Here is a 17,426-nt window from a genome sequence, read left to right as displayed (position 1 = left end):
GAACAAAAGAAATTGAAGATGTAATCAAGACTCTCCCAGCAAACAAATGCCCTGGCCCAGATGGCTTCAGTGGGGAGTTTTACTGAACATTCAAAGAAAAACTAACACCCATTCTCCTCAAACTATTCCAAAAACTTCAGGAAGAAGAAAGACTCTCAATCTTATTTAATGAGGATAGCATAATTCTAATTCCAAAACCAGAAAAAGACACTACAAAGAAAGAAAACTACAGGCCAATATCCCTGATGAACACAGATGCCAAAATGTTGAATAAAATACTAGCAATTAAGATCCAGCAATACATTAAAAAAGTTATTCACAATAATTAAGTGGGATTCATCTCAGGGATAAAAGGCTGGTACAATATTCACAAATCAATGAATTTGATACACCAGATAAACAAAATGAAAGATAACACTGAATATCATTCGAAAAAAATCCATCACTTATTTCTGACAAAAACGCTCAGCAATGTGGGAATAGAGGGATCATATCTCAACATCATAGAGGCCATATATGAAAGACCTACAGCCAACATCATGCTCAATGGACAAAAACTAAAAGCATTTCCCTTAACAGCAACAACAAGACAAAGATGCCCACTTTTACCACTCTTATTTAACATTGTACTGGAAGTCTTAGCCACAGCCATTGGACATTAAAAAAAATAAAAGGGATCCAAATAGGATAGGGGGAAGTGAAACTGTCATTATTCTCAGATGACATGATATTATACACAGAAAACCCTAATGACTCCATCAGAAATCAATGGCACTCTTATATATCAATAATGAACTCACAGAAAGAGAAACTAAAAAATCAATCCCATGTACCATTGCAGGAAAAACATTAAGATGCCTAGGAATAAACTTAACCAAAGAAGTAAAGGACCTGTTTGCAGGAGACAACAGGACATTGTATAAAGAAATTGAGAAAGATATAAAAAAGTGGAAGCACATTCCTTGTTCATGGATTGGAAGAATTAACATCATTAACATTTCCATACTACCCAAAGCAATCTATAAATTCAATGCTATCCCCTTCAAAATACCAACAGCATATTTCACAGAACTAGAACAAATGCTTCAAAAATTCATGTGGAACCAAAGAAGACCTGAACAGCCACAGCAATCTTGAAAAAGAAGGATAAAATAGGAGGGATCACAATACCGGATATCAGGTTATACTATAAAGCTACTATAATCAAAACAGCCTTGTACAAGCACAAGAACAGCCATATAGATCAATAAAACAGAACAAAGAACCCAGAAATGGACCCAAGACATTATGCACAATTAAAATTTGACAAAGGTGGCAAGAACATACAATGCAGTAAAGACAGCCTCTTTAATAAGAAAAAATTGGACAGCTACATGCAAAATAATGAAACTAGACCATCATCTTACACCATACACAAGAATAAACTCAAAATGGATAAAACACTTAAATGTGACTCATGAATCCATAAAAATTCTAGAAGAAAATGTAGGCAACAAAATTTCAGACATCATACGCAATAGAATTTTCACTGATATATCACCTAAGGCAACAGAAACAAAGGAAAAAATGAGCACATGGGACTACATCAAACTCAAAAGCTTCCGCACAGCAAAAGAAACAACCATCAAAATGGATGGGAACCCACTGTATGGGAGATCATAATTGCCAAAGATACATCAGATAAGGGGTTAGTTTCCAAAATATATAGAGGGCTCATACAACTCATCAAAAGGAAGACAAAGAACCCAATTAGAAAATGGGCAGAGGACCCAAATAAACACCCCTCTGAAAGGTTATACAAATAGCCAAGAGACATATGAAGAAATGTTCAACATCACTAATCCTCAGAGAGATGCAAATTAAAGCAATTATGAGATATCACCTCACACCTGCTAGAATGGCTGCCATTAACAAATCATCAAACAAGTGCTGGTGAGGGTCTTGAGAAAAAGGAGGCTCTAGCACACTGCTGGTGGGAATGCAGACTGGTGCAGTCATTATGGAAATCAATATGGTGTTTCCTCAAAAATTAAAAATTGAACTGCCATTTGACCCAGTGATCCCCCTTCTAGGAATATATCCTAAGAAGCCTGAAACACCAATTTGAAAGAATATATGTACCCCTTTGTTCATAGTGGCACTATTTACAATAGCTAAGATCTGGAAACAGCCCAAGTGTCCATCAGTAGACAAATGGATAAAAAAGCTGTGGTACATATATACAATGGAATACTCTGTAGTTGTAAAAAGGATAGCTCTTATCCTTTGATAAAACTTGGAGGGACCTCAAGAGTATTATGCTAAGTGAAATAAGCCATTCAGAGAAAGACAAATACCACATGATCTCACTTATTTGTGGAATATAATGAACAAGGTGGGCTGATGATTGAAATAGACCCAGAGACATGGAGAGGAGTATGGTTTAGACTTACAAACCTCAGAGTAAGGGGGCAGGGGGAATAGATAAGATGAACCAAAGAGTTTATATGCATGTATGCATAACCAGTGGTCATAGACAACAATGCTAGGGGGGTGGGGAGTGTGTGTGGGGCTGATTGGGGAGTAGGGGATCCTGGGGGAACAAGAGGAAACATTTGTAACTAAAATAAATTAATAAAAATTGGAGAGAAAAAATAAATAAATAAACTGCAAATCTGATCATGCTACAGCTGTGCCCAAATGCATTGAATGGCTTCCCCTGGCTCCTAGGATAAAGTTCAAATTCTTTTACATGGCTTAAGAGCCCTGCAGGATCTGGGCCTTGCAAACCTCCCTCCATCTCTATGATCCAGCAGTTATTAACTCCTTCCAGTTGCTTATTTACACCAGGTACTCTCTTACTTCCAGACCTTTACACATGCTGTGTCCATTGCTTGGGACAGTCTTCCCTTCCAACTCTGTTATAGACTCATCTGATTTTGGTTAAATTATACTATTTCTTTAGGGCTCAACATAAATGCCACTTATTCAAGAGGTTTTCCATGATCCCTTATGCTGAGCTAATTTCTCTTAATAATCCTTTAGGACTTTGAACTTTGTTGTAATATCACACTTCGTTGGTAGTACATGCTTGATTAGCTATCTTCTTCCCCTGTTTAAACTATTAGCTCTGTGAAGGCAAGAAACAGGTTTTCGTCCTTCAGCACCTTTCTGTACCTGACAGGACTAATATTTGCTGCATCAACAAGTGGATTAAATAAAATGAAATAACTTGCTGCTCCCTACCTTAGATAATAGGTCTAATAGAATCTTATAACTGAAAAGCTCTTGGAGATAATCTGGCTCAACTTCCATGTTAGTTGGGAAAACTGAGGTCCAGAAAGGTGAGCTAATTAGTGACCAAGCTGAGATTTTAAACACAGGTGTTTTTAATTTCAGTTCTGTTTACTTTTGTACTGTACCACACTGACTATCAAAAGGTGACTTATCAGAGTTATTACTGCCTCCAGCAGATACAAAACATGATAAGGTAATTTTTCTAGTTTTTCTAAGATTTTAAGTATGGTAGGTAGTGGCTCTTATTTAGCTCTGGAGTAGGGATGGGGAAATGAGGGTGGGCTGTAAATGTATTCATTATTGTCTACTCTCAATTATATACGTAATAGTGCAGATAAAGCCTCATTTTAGCCATTAACAACATACATGTAAGTGCTCTCTGAAGATACTATTTGGTAATAATTATATTTAATAACCCAGCTTTTACCAGAAAGTTTTGTCCTCTTTTCCTGTCTTGTGTTTTTACACTTGCATGGAGAGAGGTTGCCAGGAAAAAGCAGTCACATACCATTTTCCCTGCTTGCAAATATTCCTCCTGCCCTCCCTCCCCAAACCATATGCCTGAAATCCCATAGTCAGAAATGTATTCTCTGACTAAAGTATCATTCAGTTTTTTCAGTTTTATTTGTAAATATCAGTCCACTTAGGCAAGGAGACATAAGGACAAAATCACTATAGGCAGTGTATCAGAGAGTTTCATGGGGGTGGGAGATGGGGAACAAAGGTTGCGGACACCTAAAAGACAAATATGTGATTGAGGTAAGGCTAGAATTCCTTGTTCCATCATTTTGATCAGGATTGGGTTAAAATAAGAATTTGCAGGGTGAGTTTCTCTTTCCTGGATTTCAGTAACAAACCAAAATAATCTCAGACCTTTCACCCCCCCTTCCTGCTTCATAGGAGCTTTTCCCCTGGACTCCCTTCACAATACTCTGGATTTAACAAGATGAAAACTAGACCACCATTTTCCCACCACCCTCAGCAGATACTTCTTCAGTCCCTCTATCTGGTCATCAATCTTGTTTACTACAACTTTCTCCCCTTCTCAGAGCACACTGAGCCTATCCCCAGCCCTATCACTTCCTTCTCTATTGTAGCCTTCCCATGTATCTGGTTTCCTGCCTGCTGCTACCACCCCCAACCCCATTAAAGACCCTTTCACCTTGACTCTGGCTCTTCCTGTAATAACTTCTTTGCTGATCTCTCTGACTCCAGCCTTTCTTGTTCATCAATCCAGCTTGTGGAATTTGCCAGATTCATCTTCCTGAACATTGTTTTCATCAAATCTTTCTCCAACTCCTGTACCTCTTACTGACTTTTGTATTCACTCCAAATGCCTTCATTTGGCTCTCAGGGCCTCTCACCTGCTCTCATTCTTCCAGCCACCCTCTCTCCCCCACTTTATCAACCCCATTTCACATTTCTCATTATTTCTTAACAGAACCATTCTCTTCCGCCAAGCTAATCTGCTTACCACCACCACCATCTGTAATTTGCTCCTTTCTACCTCTTATTCTTTTGCACGTACTGTTCTTTCTCCCTGCAAAGCTCTAGGAAAATGCATCCTCAACCTTCTTAGCAAGCTCCTTTAAGATTAAACTTTTACAGGAAGCCTTTCTTAATTAACTTGATCAGCTCAGTTTTTTATTTATTTGAACCTTATGAATATGTCAATATTTAGCCAACTTTACCTTTAGTAACTGCAATTTTATATGGTTTAATGTAAAACACTTCCTCCACTTTTTGACTATTCTATATACCCTGTTAATGTGTATTTCTTTATGTATTGCTTATGAGACCCTCCCCAAAACTTTCTCAGTCTCTGACTGCCATGACACTCTGAAAGCAGAAATAATGTATTTTTAGCTCGATGAGGCCTGAAATGGAGCATAGCAACACAATAGGTAGTTAAATTTGGCTTTTAATAGATTCATTTTCCTGCACTCTATCTTGGACCTTATTACTAGCTCTCTTATATTGCAGTTACGGGTACACATATCTGTCTTACCCACTGGTCTGTGAACTCTGCGGGGCAAATGCAAGGCCTAATTTATCTCTGGCATCTCACCTGTACCTAGCACAGTACCTGATGCATAGTAGACCCTCAATAAATATTTGCAGAACTGAGTTGAAGTATTTGCTGTACATTTTTGCTTTGCAAGGAACAGAGGAGGCCTAGGTATCCTCTAATCCTTTTAGAGAAGACCTGGAGAAACCAACCTATAAATTCCTGATCTCTAGCACAATAAAATTACTAGACACATATAGATCTCAGCAAACAGAAACCTATGGAAACCTGTCTGGCAGTGCACTTGCCTTTCCCTGGAAGCCTGCTGAGTGCTTCTGGCAGGCTCAAGAGAGCAAGAAAGAAAGTGCCAGATAGTTTTTCTACTTTGAACCTCTCTGCCCTTCCCCACACATCTGTTGTGTCTGCCTACAGTGTCCTGGGGTGGGGAGAGTAGTATGCTTTCTCTGTACATAATTCCTTAGGTTCACAGATTTAGACCCTGGGCAGGCACCAGCATGCCGGTCTGTCTAATAACAATATAAAACAGTCAATAAAATAGCACCCTTGGAGCCCTTAGGGCTTTGCACATCCTGTCAACTAATGTTCACTGCATTCATTACACAATGCTTGTTTTTCAGAGTTCTGGGCTGCCCCTGAGTTGCTGAAAGCGCCCAGGGGCTGTAGGTGAGGTTCTTCTGCAGGAGATATCTATAGCTTTGCCATCATCATTCAAGAAGTGATAGTCCTGGGAACCCCATTCTGCATGACAAATCTGCCTGCTGAAGGTAAGCAGGAGGTGAGAAAAGAGCCCCAGGGACTCACAATGACCCAGATTATCAGACCAACACAGGTTGTTGTGATTTGCCAGAAGAATGAGTGGAGCTATGTGTTTGTGCTAACGGCCTGCCAGTATGCAAGCAGCTCATGTGTGCAGGTAGGATTTAGAAACAAACAGCTTTAGGCATTTTTAAGAAATTCCCCTACCCAAGAAGCTGGTCCTTTTCCAAACTGTGACATAAACCAAGGGACTACAGGATTTATATCAGTCCTTTATTTTAGCAGCCTCTCAACTCCTGTGTGACACCCCTTGCCAGGTTTTTTAGTATCCCTCATAATGCTCCTGGATGGCAAGTTCCCATACATTCCCTGCGATATGCCACAGGCTTTCATCTTCATCTCCCATTGGCTATCAGCCAAACAAATGGTAAAAAACAGTTGGCAAAAGTTTGAGGGGAAGTGGGATATTTGCGTATTCTAAAAGTACGAACCTACTAGATACTAATTACAAGTGAGAAAGTACTAACTTTACTAGTGAAAGATCCTGCAGACACCACCTTAACCAAGTGATCAATGCCTATCAATATCATGTACCCATTGACATAATTCACTGGGAAGGGCACAACACTACCTCTGGGGTATTCTTGTAAAAAATGCATAGCTTCCATATAACTAAGGGAAAACATCAGACCTATCCCAATTGAGAGGCATTCCGCAAAATAACTGTCTGATACTCATCAAAAGTATCAAAGTCAGCCCTGGTTACTATGACTCAGTTAGTTGAGTGTTGTCCCTTGCACCAAGAGATCATAGGTTTAGTTCTGATCAGGGCACATGCCCAGGTTGTGGGATCGATCCCCAGTAGAGGACATGTCCAGGAGGCAGCCAATCGAGGGTTCTCTCTCATCTATGTTTCTCTCTCTCTCCCTCTCCCTCTCCCTTCCCCTCTTTCTCTAAAGTCAATAAAAACATATTTAAAAATATTTAAAAACCCAAAAGTAGAAAAATCATAAAAGACAGTGAAAGAATGAGGAACTGTCACAGATTGGAGGGGACTGAGAAACAATTAAATCCAATATGGGATATTGAATTGCAGTGTGGGACAGACAAAAGAATATTAGGAGAAAATTGATTAAATTAAAATAAAGGCTCTAGATTAGTAATAATATTGTACCAATATTAATTTCCTTTGTACTTTGGTGATATAAGTTGATAACATTAGGGGAAACTGAGTGAAAGGTATATAGGCAATTGTAATGTTTATTTTTTACAACTTTTCTGGAAGTCTAAATTTATTTCAAAATAAAGGATTTTAAAAATGCAAACAAAACAAGCAAAAATCCCAAAGTACTTAGCTATCTTTTGCCCCAGAGTCCCACATCATTTCTCTACTCAAAGCTCCCCAACTGTTCCTCTTCACTTGTTATATGAAGCACATGTTTCTCACATGACATACAGTGCTCTTCACAATTTGGTTCTTAACCAGCTCTCTAGGCTTGTCTCCTATCACTCCCCGCACTCCACCTAAACCCCATAATTGGCAGTGCCCTGAAAATCTTGTGGCCTCTCCCACCTGTGTCTACACACAGGCTGTTCACAGTAACTGGAATGACCTCACCTTCTCCCCACCTTGTCTCATCTAAATTGTGTCACCTCCTCTTGGAAGCCTTCTCTGACCTCTTCAGTGTGAGTCAGGTGCCCTCTCTGTGTTTACCTACTATGTTTGTCTGCTACAGCACTTATATTGTTGGTCACTGTTTATTTTTTAATTGGAATGTGGGCTCCTCAAGGGCGTGAATCAGGCTTAACCTAAGTAGAGAGGTGACCAATTCAACTTGATTGTATTCTGAGAAAGGAACAAAGACTCCCTCTGCTAGAGAGTTGATGGGGCAGTTGCATCCCAATGGGTTGATTCACACGAAACCCACTGCACTGCAAGAGCAGGGTGCTATGATGGAGAACCCATTACTAGTGTAGGCCAAGCTGGGTTATAAGAGCAGAAGGTGTAATGTCACAAGGAGCTAAGAAGTCAGAGGCAACAGCTGAAATTCTTTCATTGGGGTAAGGGGACATTTATTATGGTCTGAAGCAGCACTGTTGTAGTGTTACAGCCAATGGAAAAGGCACACTGGTGGGGCAAGCAAGATTTGGTTCATGATGCAGATGTTAGAACTGGGGTTGTGGACAGGGGACTAAAGATAAGAAATGAGCAGAAGAGATAGGGCTTGGATTTTATCTTGTGGGTTATAAGAAGTCATGAATGAGTTTTAGTCAAGCAAGTGACATGGTCAAATTTATGTTTTAGGAATGGTTTGGAGAAGGCTAGGCTGGAAGCAGAGACCAAATTGAGACTAGTGCAGGTTGCTGGGGGGCATTGAAGGATAACTGTTTTCTCCTACTTCCAGGGAGTTTTCTCCCATTTTAAAAACAGTCTGACTGATATATACCTCTGGTCACTAATGACTGTTGTGTCTGAATTGGGAGTTTAAAACTCCCAGTTGAGGTCTGAAACATTTGTAAGAAGATCAGTATAATAGACTGAGGTTACCTGAGATCAAACTGAATTCTGTTCACTTACTATCCAAGTGACTTTGAGTAAGTTACTTGCTCTCTCTGTGCCTCAGTTTTCCCTTTTGAGAAATTAAGAGTTCCTACCTTATCTTTCTGTAATGAGAACCAAGTGAAACAATGCATGCAATGTGCTCACTCAGGCCATAGTCTGATAAGTATTCCACCAAAAGTGGAGCTCAAGGACAAATAGTAAGGAGGATACCAATGAGGTCCTGAACTCTCTACTAGATTTCTTAATTCCTTTTCTCTAGGGGCCAGGCAGGGCCCATAGCTTGGACCCAAGTTGGGCTTGGGCCTTCAGGGGTTGGGGTGGTAATTGTGTTTAGGGTGGGGATTGGAAGACGTAGATGATTTGGGGATGAATGAAGGGAGTCAGATCATTGGAGTTATAGTTTTATAATTGACATCACATAGGCCTCATCTAAAACCTAGCAGAGGCAGAATAAAGCTGTGCCTAAATGATACCAGTAATCCAACTGATTAATTTTTCTTTCTTCTTCTTTTTTTATTCTCACTCGAGAACACTTGCATCTATCTTCAGACAGAGTGGGAGGGAGAGAGGGAAGAAAAGAGAGAAAAACATCGACGTGAGAAAGACACATCGACTGGCTGCCACCCACAGGACCCCAGCTGGGGACAGGGACAAACTGCAACTGAGGCATGTGCCCCCAGCGGGAACCGAATCCTGGACTCTCTGGTCCGCTGGCCAATGCTCCAATCTCTGAGCCAAACTGGCTAGGGCTCAACTGATTAATTCTTTACCCTATCCTCAATTGACTGATGTAACCTTTGCTCAGATATAATTTATACTCATGTCACCTAAACAGAAAGTAAGGAGGTGGGCTTTCTGTGATTTCTCCTGACTAGTAACTTTCTTGGCTAAAACTCACATATCTTTGCTAAATCTTGGTGCTTTTTCCATGATTTGTAGATAGTTCTCTTCTTGATTCCAGACAAAAATCATAGATAGACTAAAGAAGCCTCCTCCTGTGTACAGACCAGTGGTTCCTCCTGAGCACACCCCTCCAGAATGTCTCCAGCTGATGAAGCAGTGCTGGCCTGAGGCTGCAGAACAACAACCAACTTTTGATAACATATTTGACCAGGTAAGGACTGTGTGAATCATAGCACTGCCCAGCAATCATCCTGAAACCAGCCTACCCCACACAGACTCCTTGGGTTCTTGTCATATTGTGGAAGGAACCTCTGGCAAGAGAAAAAGGCACTCCTTTGGGGAAAGAAGCATGGATATGGCTACTTGGAGGCCTTTGATGCTGGAGCATCCCATTACGTCCTCAAAAAGCACAGCATTGTGCTCTTCTGTATCTGAACCTCTGTTCCTGACCATCCACAATCTGTCCTACCCAACCTTTCAATGAACCATCAGGCATTTTCAAGGCACTAGCATTGAGAATGTTACAAGGTGGGTATCACAGAATAGATAAGGATCTTTAAACAGCCATGGTTACTTTGAAGATCATAGAAAACTATGATGAGTATACTATTTAAGCAATGTTGGGTTGTTTTTGTAGAATCAAGAACAATATGGGGTATTGGAAAGGGTGTTCAAGATGGAAGTACAAATGTAGAGTACAAAATCAGGAGATTCCTTGAGTTCCTAGGGAACAATTTGAGGCAATAGAGTGCCTGAAAAGTGATCAACTCTCTGCTTAACATAGAATTTCTAAGAAGGCTGATTCTTTAGAGTAGGGAACTAAATGGGGGAAATGAGAAAAGAACAGAGAGAGAACTACTAATGGATCTAGGGTGCTGTTCCTATGTTGGAGCAGGCAATTTAGGGCTTTTTTGAAACTATAGGATACTGAAACTCAGGGTGCTCTCTGTGAGTGCCGTGTCAGCTTTGCTGAAGAGGCTTTTGAGCCTGGCTGGAGCACTGAGATGCTTTGTGAGTGACAGATATATGAGGCGGAAACAAGAAAGAGTTGGATTAAAAGCCTGAGGGGCCTTGCATGAGAAGTTATCCATGTCCTCAGCTAACAATGCTTCCATTAGCCTGGCTGGGTTTCTTGAGGACACTCAAACAGGTGTTCAATAGTGTATAAAGACAAAAGACTATTAAGGTCAAATTTCTAAAAATGTCTCATGAGACAAGAGAAAAAGCTTTTGCCCTTGTGTTGATGCTAGAGATGTTATTTCAGAAGATAGCAGAGAAGCCAGTCATAGAAAGTGTACATCATAGGACCTTCAAACAAGACATTGCTGGGGCAGCCCTCATTAGAATGCTTCAGTGGAAGTTTAGACTGTCTGAAAGACAAGGGTAGCCTCCCAACTCCCTGAACCTAATACAACTTAAATGGAGAGAGGAGTGTGAAGCTCTGGATTAGGCAATAGGGGGAACCCAAAGCATCTGATTTGGCTATTGAGATTACTAGCAAGACCTTGGTTGACCTGTAGATGTGAATCAGGCTAGGAAGAAAACTTCTAGGGTTGGCCTTGGAGTAATGAGTGCTAAGAGGCAGATGTGTGGCCCAGCCATATAGGAGGGTTCATTGGGTCAGATTCCTGGATATCTGTCGAGCAAAACTACCACTAATCTTTTTGTTGGGAACATAACCATATGCATGCTGAATGCAGCAGCAAGAAGTGACTACCCCCTCATCATTCTAATACTATGCCAACCTCCCATTCTCTGTAGATGGAAAGGGTCCTAGAAAGGCATATTGAAAATCTGTAGTATACAGCCACTTCTAAAGGATCAGGGCATAGAATGGGACAAGACCAGTTGAATTTCTGCATTACTCTGACTAACACGATGGGCAGGTGATAGGGAACACCATTATTCTAGAACTCCATGGGAAGAAATAAGGTTTGATCTTACCATGTAGATCTTGGGTCATATTTAAGAGGTCAAGGAAGCTTCCACTGCTCAAGAACTGGAAATACAGCACCATTTGAAAATTAAGATGATTTAGTGGGTTGATTGTCCAGAAGGATAAAATAGCACTCCCTGCTCTCTTTCCCCTTATACCACTCACAGTTGGCCTGGGTTCAAGAACTAATCCTGTTGCCTTTGAAGTGGCTACTATTCATGTGTTAGTATTTTAGCACTGAAGGATCCTGCCCAGAATGCCTTGGTTCAGACTTAAAAGAAATAGAAGGGTAGGGAAAAATATATTCAAAGTAATAGTCCTGTGAATGAACCAAGGTGGCATTGAGGGTGAGTGGTGAATTTTGATGTTTTATGACCTTTGTTTACTACCCCTGCCCTGGCATTTTATTTATTTATTTATTTATTTATTTATTTATTTATTTATTTTACATTAATTAATTAATTTATTTTTGTTACAGATGTTTTTCCTTTTTTCCCCCACTGATAACCCCCTCCCTGACCCCCCTGACCCTGTCCCCAGGTTTCTTGTGCATGCCCATTGTATATGCATACTTGCATATAAGTTCTGTGGTTTATCTATCCCCTACCACCCCCTCTTCTGGGGATTGACAGTCTGTACCCTACTTCAGTGTATCTGGGACTACCCTGTTACTCAGACTGTTATGTTTATTATATTCCACAAATAACTGAGATAATATGACACTTTTCTTTCTCTGTTTGGCTTGTTTCACGTAGGGTAACACCATCCAGGTCCCTCCATGTCGTCTCAAAGGATAAGAAATCTTTCTTTCTTACAGCTGCATAGTACTCCATTGTGTATATGTACCATACCTTTGTTATCCATTTGTCTACTGATGGACATTTGGGCTGTTTCCAGATCTTAGCTATTATAAATAGTGCTGCTACAAACATGGGGTTACATATATTCTTTCTGATTGGTGTTTCAGGCTTCTTAGGGTATGTTCCTAGAAGTGGGATCACTGGGTCAAACGGCAGTTCAATTTTTAATTTTCTCAGGTAACACCATATTGTTTTCCATAGTGGCTGCACGAGTCCGCATTCCAAACATGAGCATACTAGACTCCCCTTTTTCTACACTCTCGCCAACACTTGTTTGATGATTTGTTGATTGCAGCCATTATGACAGGTGTGAGGTGATACCTCATTGTTGTTTTAATTTACATCTCTCTGATGATTAGTGATGTTGAGCATTTCTTCATATGTCTCTTAGCCATTTGTGTGTCCTGTTTGCAGAGGTGTCTATTTAGTTCCTCTGCCTATTTTTTAATTGGATTCTTTGTCTTTCTTTTGTTGAGTTGTATGAATACTCTTTATATATTAGAAATTCACCCTTTACCTTATATATCATTGGCAATTATGGTCTCCCAGACAGTGGGTTGCCTTTCTATTTCAATGGTTGTATCTTTTCCTGTGCAGAAGCTTTTGAGTTTGATGTAGTCCCATGTGTTCATTTTCTCCTTTGTTTCTGTTGTCTTAGGTGATGTATCAGTGAAAATTCTGCTGTGTATGATGTCTGAAATTTTGTTGCCTACATTTTCTTCTAGGATGTTTATGGTTTCATGGGTCACATTTAAGTTTGTGTCCATTATGAGTTTATTCTTGTGTATGGTGTATGTTGATGGTCTAGTTTATTTATTTATTTATTTTTTGCATGTAGCTGTCCAATTTTCCCAACACCATATATTAAAGAGGCTGCCTTTACTCCACTGTATGCTCTTGCCACTTTTATCAAATATTAATTGAGCATATTGCCTTGGGTCCATTTCTGGGTTCTCTGATTGTTTCCACAGGTCTATATGCCTGTTCTTGTGCCAGTACCAGGTTGTTTTGATTACAGTGGCTTTGTAGTACAACCTGAAATCTGGTAATGTGATCCCTCCTACTTTGTTCCTCTTTTTCAAGATTGCTGTGGCTATTCAGGGTCTGTTTTGGTTTCATATGAACTATTGAAGTATTTGTTCTAGTTCTGTGAAGTATGTCATTGGTATTTTGTTGGGGATTGCATTGAATCTATAAATTGCTTTGGGTAGTATGGACATTTTAATGATGTTAATTCTTCCAATCCATAAACAAGGTATGTACTTCCACTTTTTTATATCTTCCTCTATTTCTTGTTTCAATGACCTGTAGTTTTCTGGATACAGGTCCTTTATTTGTTTGGTTAAGTTTATTCCTAGGTATCTAATTATTTTTTGCCATGATAATAAAAGGAATTTTTTTTTTTTAGTTTCTCTTTTTGTGAGTTCATCATTGGTGTATAAGAGTGCCATCAATTTTTTGACGTTAATTTTGTATCCTGCTACTTTTCCAAATTCATTTATTAACTCTAGTAAACTCTTGATGGAGTCTGTGGGGGGTTTCTACATATAGTGTCATGTCATCTGCGAATAAAGACAGTTTTAGTGCCTCCTTTCCAATTTGGATCCCTTTTACTTTTACTTCCTGTCTGATTGCTGTGGCTAAGACTTTCAGTACTATGTTAAATTAGAGTGGCTAAAGTGGGCATCCTTGTCTTGTTCCTGTTCTTAAAGGAAATCCTTTTAATTTTTGCCCATTGAGTATAATGTTGGCTATAGGTCTGTCATGTGTGGCCTTTGTTATGTCCAGATATGATACCTCTATTCCAAGATTGCTGAGCATTTTTATCAGAAATGGGTGCTGGATTTTGTTGAATGCTTTTTCAGCATCTATTGATATGATCATATGATTTTTATCTTTCATTTTCTTTATGTGGTATATGACATTTATTGATTTGCGAATATTGTACCAGCCTTGCACCCCTGGGATGAAATTCACTTGGTGTATGTTTGACGTATTGCTAGACTTGATTTGCTAGTATTTTGTTCAGGATTTTGGCATCTATGTTTATCAGGGATATTGGCCTATAATTTTCTTTCTTTTTAGGGCCTTTTTTCGGTTTTGGAATTATAATTCTGCTGGCCTCATAAAATGAGTTTGGAAGTCTTCTTTCTTCCTGAATTTTTTGAAATAGTTTGAGGAGAATGGGTATTAGTTCTTCTTTGATTGTTTGTAAAATTCCCCCGTAAAGCTATCTGGGCCTGAGCTTTTGATTGCTGGGAGAATCTTGATTACATCTTCAATTTCTTTTGTTGTTATTGGTCTGTTCAAGTTTTATATCTCTTCCTGATTCAGTTTTGGGAGACTATGTGTTTCTAGAAATTTGTCTATTTCGCTTAGATTGTTGAATTTGTTGCCGTATAATTGTTCATAATATTTAACAATCCTTTGTATTTCTGTGGTGTCAGTTTTTATTTCTCCTCTTTCGTTTTTAATGTTGTGCATTTGGGTTTTTGTCTATATTTCTTGCTGAGTCTAGCGAAGTGTCCATTAATCTTTTTTTATTGTTTAGAAAAACCAGCTCTTTGTTTCATTGATCCTTCAAATTGTTTTTGGTCTCCATGTCGTTTATTTCTGCTCTGATCTTTACTATTTCCTTCCTTCTACTTGCTCTAGGGTTTTCTTTTTGTTTGCTTTCCAGTTCTTTAAGTTGTGAGGCAAGATAGTGTATTAGAAATTTACCTTGCTTCTTGAGGTAGGCCTGTAGTGCTAGGAACTTCCCTCTCAGAACTGTTTTTGCTGCATCCCATAGATTTTGTGTTGTTGTGTGTTCATTTTCATTGGTTTCCAGAAAGTTTTTAATTTCTTCCTTTATTTCCATGGTAACCCATTCATTGTTCAATAACATGCTATTTAGCCTGCATGTTATCAAATGTCTTTGCATGTTCTTGTTGCAATTGATTTCTAGTTTCATGCCATTGTGATTTGCGAAGATGTTTGATATGGTTTCAATCTTCTTGAACTTGTAGAGACTTAGTTTATGTCCTAACATGTGGTCTACCTTTGAGAATATCCCATGTACACTTGAGAAGAATGTGAATTCTGCAGTTTTGGGGTGTAATTCTCTGCAGATATCTATTAAATGCTTTTGATCTTGTGCTTCATTTAGAGTCTGTGTTTCCTTGTTAATTTTTTTGTCTAGAAAATATATCCTGTTACGTCAGCACAGTGTTTAAGTTCCCTGCTATGAGTATATTGCTATTGATTTCTCCTTTGAAGTCCTCCAGAAGATTTTTAATATATGTTGGTGCTCCTATATTGGGTGCATGTATGTTTACCAAGGTTATATCTTTCTGTTGGATAGATCCTTTTAATATTATGAATTATTTATTTTTTTGTTACAGATATTTTACCTTTTTACCCCATTGGCACCCCCCACCCCACCCCCCCTCCACCCTGTCTCCGGCTTAGTTGTCCATGTCCAGTGGTCATACATACATGCATATAAGTTCTGTGGTTTATCTCTTCTCACCCCCCCACCCCCCATCCCCTCTTCTGAGGGATGTCAGTAGGTGCCCTACTTCCATGTGTCTGGGTCTACTGTATTCCTCAGACTGTTATGTTCATTATATTCCATATAGAAGTGAGATCATGTGGTATTTGTCTTTTTCTGCTTGGCTTCTTTCACTTAGGATAATACTTTCCAGGTCCCTCCATGTCGTCTCAAAGGATAAGAGATCTTTCTTTCTTACCGCTGCATAGTACTCCATTGTGTATATGTACCACAGCTTTTTTATCCTTTCGTCTACTGGAGGACACTTGGGCTGTTTCCAGATCTTAGCTATTGGAAATAGTGCTGCTATGAACATGGGGGTACATATATTCTTCCTGATTGGTGTTTCAGGCTTCTTAGGGTATATTCCCAGCAGTGGGATCACTGGGTCAAATGGAAGTTCAATTTTTAATTTTTTGAGGTAGCACCATATTGTTTTCCATAGCGGCTGCACCAGTCTGCATTTCCACCAGCAGTGTATTAGAGTCCCCTTTTCTCCACACCCTCGCCAACACTTGTTGTTTGATGATTTGTTGATGGCGGCCATTCTGACAGGTGTGAGGTGATACCTCATTGTTGTTTTAATTTGCATCTCTCTGATGATTAGTGATGTTGAGCATTTCTTCATATGTCTCTTGGCCATTTGTATGTCCTGTTTGGAGAGGTGTCTATTCAGCTCCTATGCCCATTTTTTAATTGGATTCTTTGTCTTCCTTTTGTGGAGTTGTATGAGCACTCTATATATATTGGAAAATAACCCCTTATCTGATACATCATTGGCAATGATGTTCTCCCATACAGTGGGTTGCCTTTCCATTTTGATGATTGTTTCTTTTACTGTGCAGAAGCTTTTTGGTTTGATGTAGTCCCATGTGTTCATTTTCTCCTTTATTTCTGTTGCCTTAGGTGATGTATCAGTGAAAATTCTGCTCCGTCTGATGTCCGAAATTTTGTTGCCTACATTTTCTTCTAGAATTTTTATGGATTCACAGGTCACATTTAAGTCTTTTATCCATTTTGAGTTTATTTTTGTGTATGGTGTAAGTTGATGGTCTAGTTTCATTTTTTTGCATGTGGCTGTCCAATTTTCCCAACACCATTTATTAAAGAGGCTGTCTTTACTCCACTGTATGCTCCTGCCACCTTTGTCAAATATTAATTGAGTGTATTGCCTTGGGTCCATTTCTGGGTTTTCAGTTCTGTTCCACTGGTCTATATGCCTGTTCTTGTACCAGTACCAGGCTGTTTTGATTACAGGCGCTTTGTAGTATAACCTGATATCTGGTATTGTGATCCCACCTACTTTGTTCTTCTTTTTCAAGATTGCTGTGGCTATTCGGGGTCTTTTTTGGTTCCATATGAACTTTTAAAGTATTTGTTCTAGTTCTATGAAATATGTCGTTGGTATTTTGATGGGGATTGCATTGAATCTATAGATTGCTTTGGGTAGTATGGACATTTTAATTATGTTAATTCTTTCAATCCATGAACAGGGTATGTGCTTCCACTTTTTTATATCTTCCTCTATTTCTTTTTTCAATGACCTGTAGTTTTCTGCAAATAGGTCCTTT

The 17,426-nt window shown here is 39.3% G+C and overlaps 1 protein-coding gene across 1 annotated transcript in view; it reads left to right on the top strand.

The window, feature by feature from the left end:
• The window catches only part of GUCY2F (guanylate cyclase 2F, retinal), a 203,578-nt gene that overhangs the window by 144,750 nt on the left and 41,402 nt on the right, over positions 1-17,426 (top strand). Inside the window, 4 exon segments of the mRNA XM_036270053.1 lie at positions 5,923-6,069; positions 6,866-6,874; positions 9,599-9,749; positions 10,143-10,151. Of these exon segments, the coding sequence (XP_036125946.1) occupies positions 5,923-6,069; positions 6,866-6,874; positions 9,599-9,749; positions 10,143-10,151 (316 nt within the window).

Source organism: Molossus molossus, unplaced genomic scaffold, assembly GCF_014108415.1.
Source record: "Molossus molossus isolate mMolMol1 unplaced genomic scaffold, mMolMol1.p scaffold_m16_p_2, whole genome shotgun sequence".
Taxonomy (NCBI): Eukaryota; Metazoa; Chordata; class Mammalia; order Chiroptera; family Molossidae; genus Molossus; species Molossus molossus.
The sequence above is the reverse complement of the archived record's forward strand: the minus strand, read 5'-3'. Positions and strand labels throughout refer to the sequence as shown.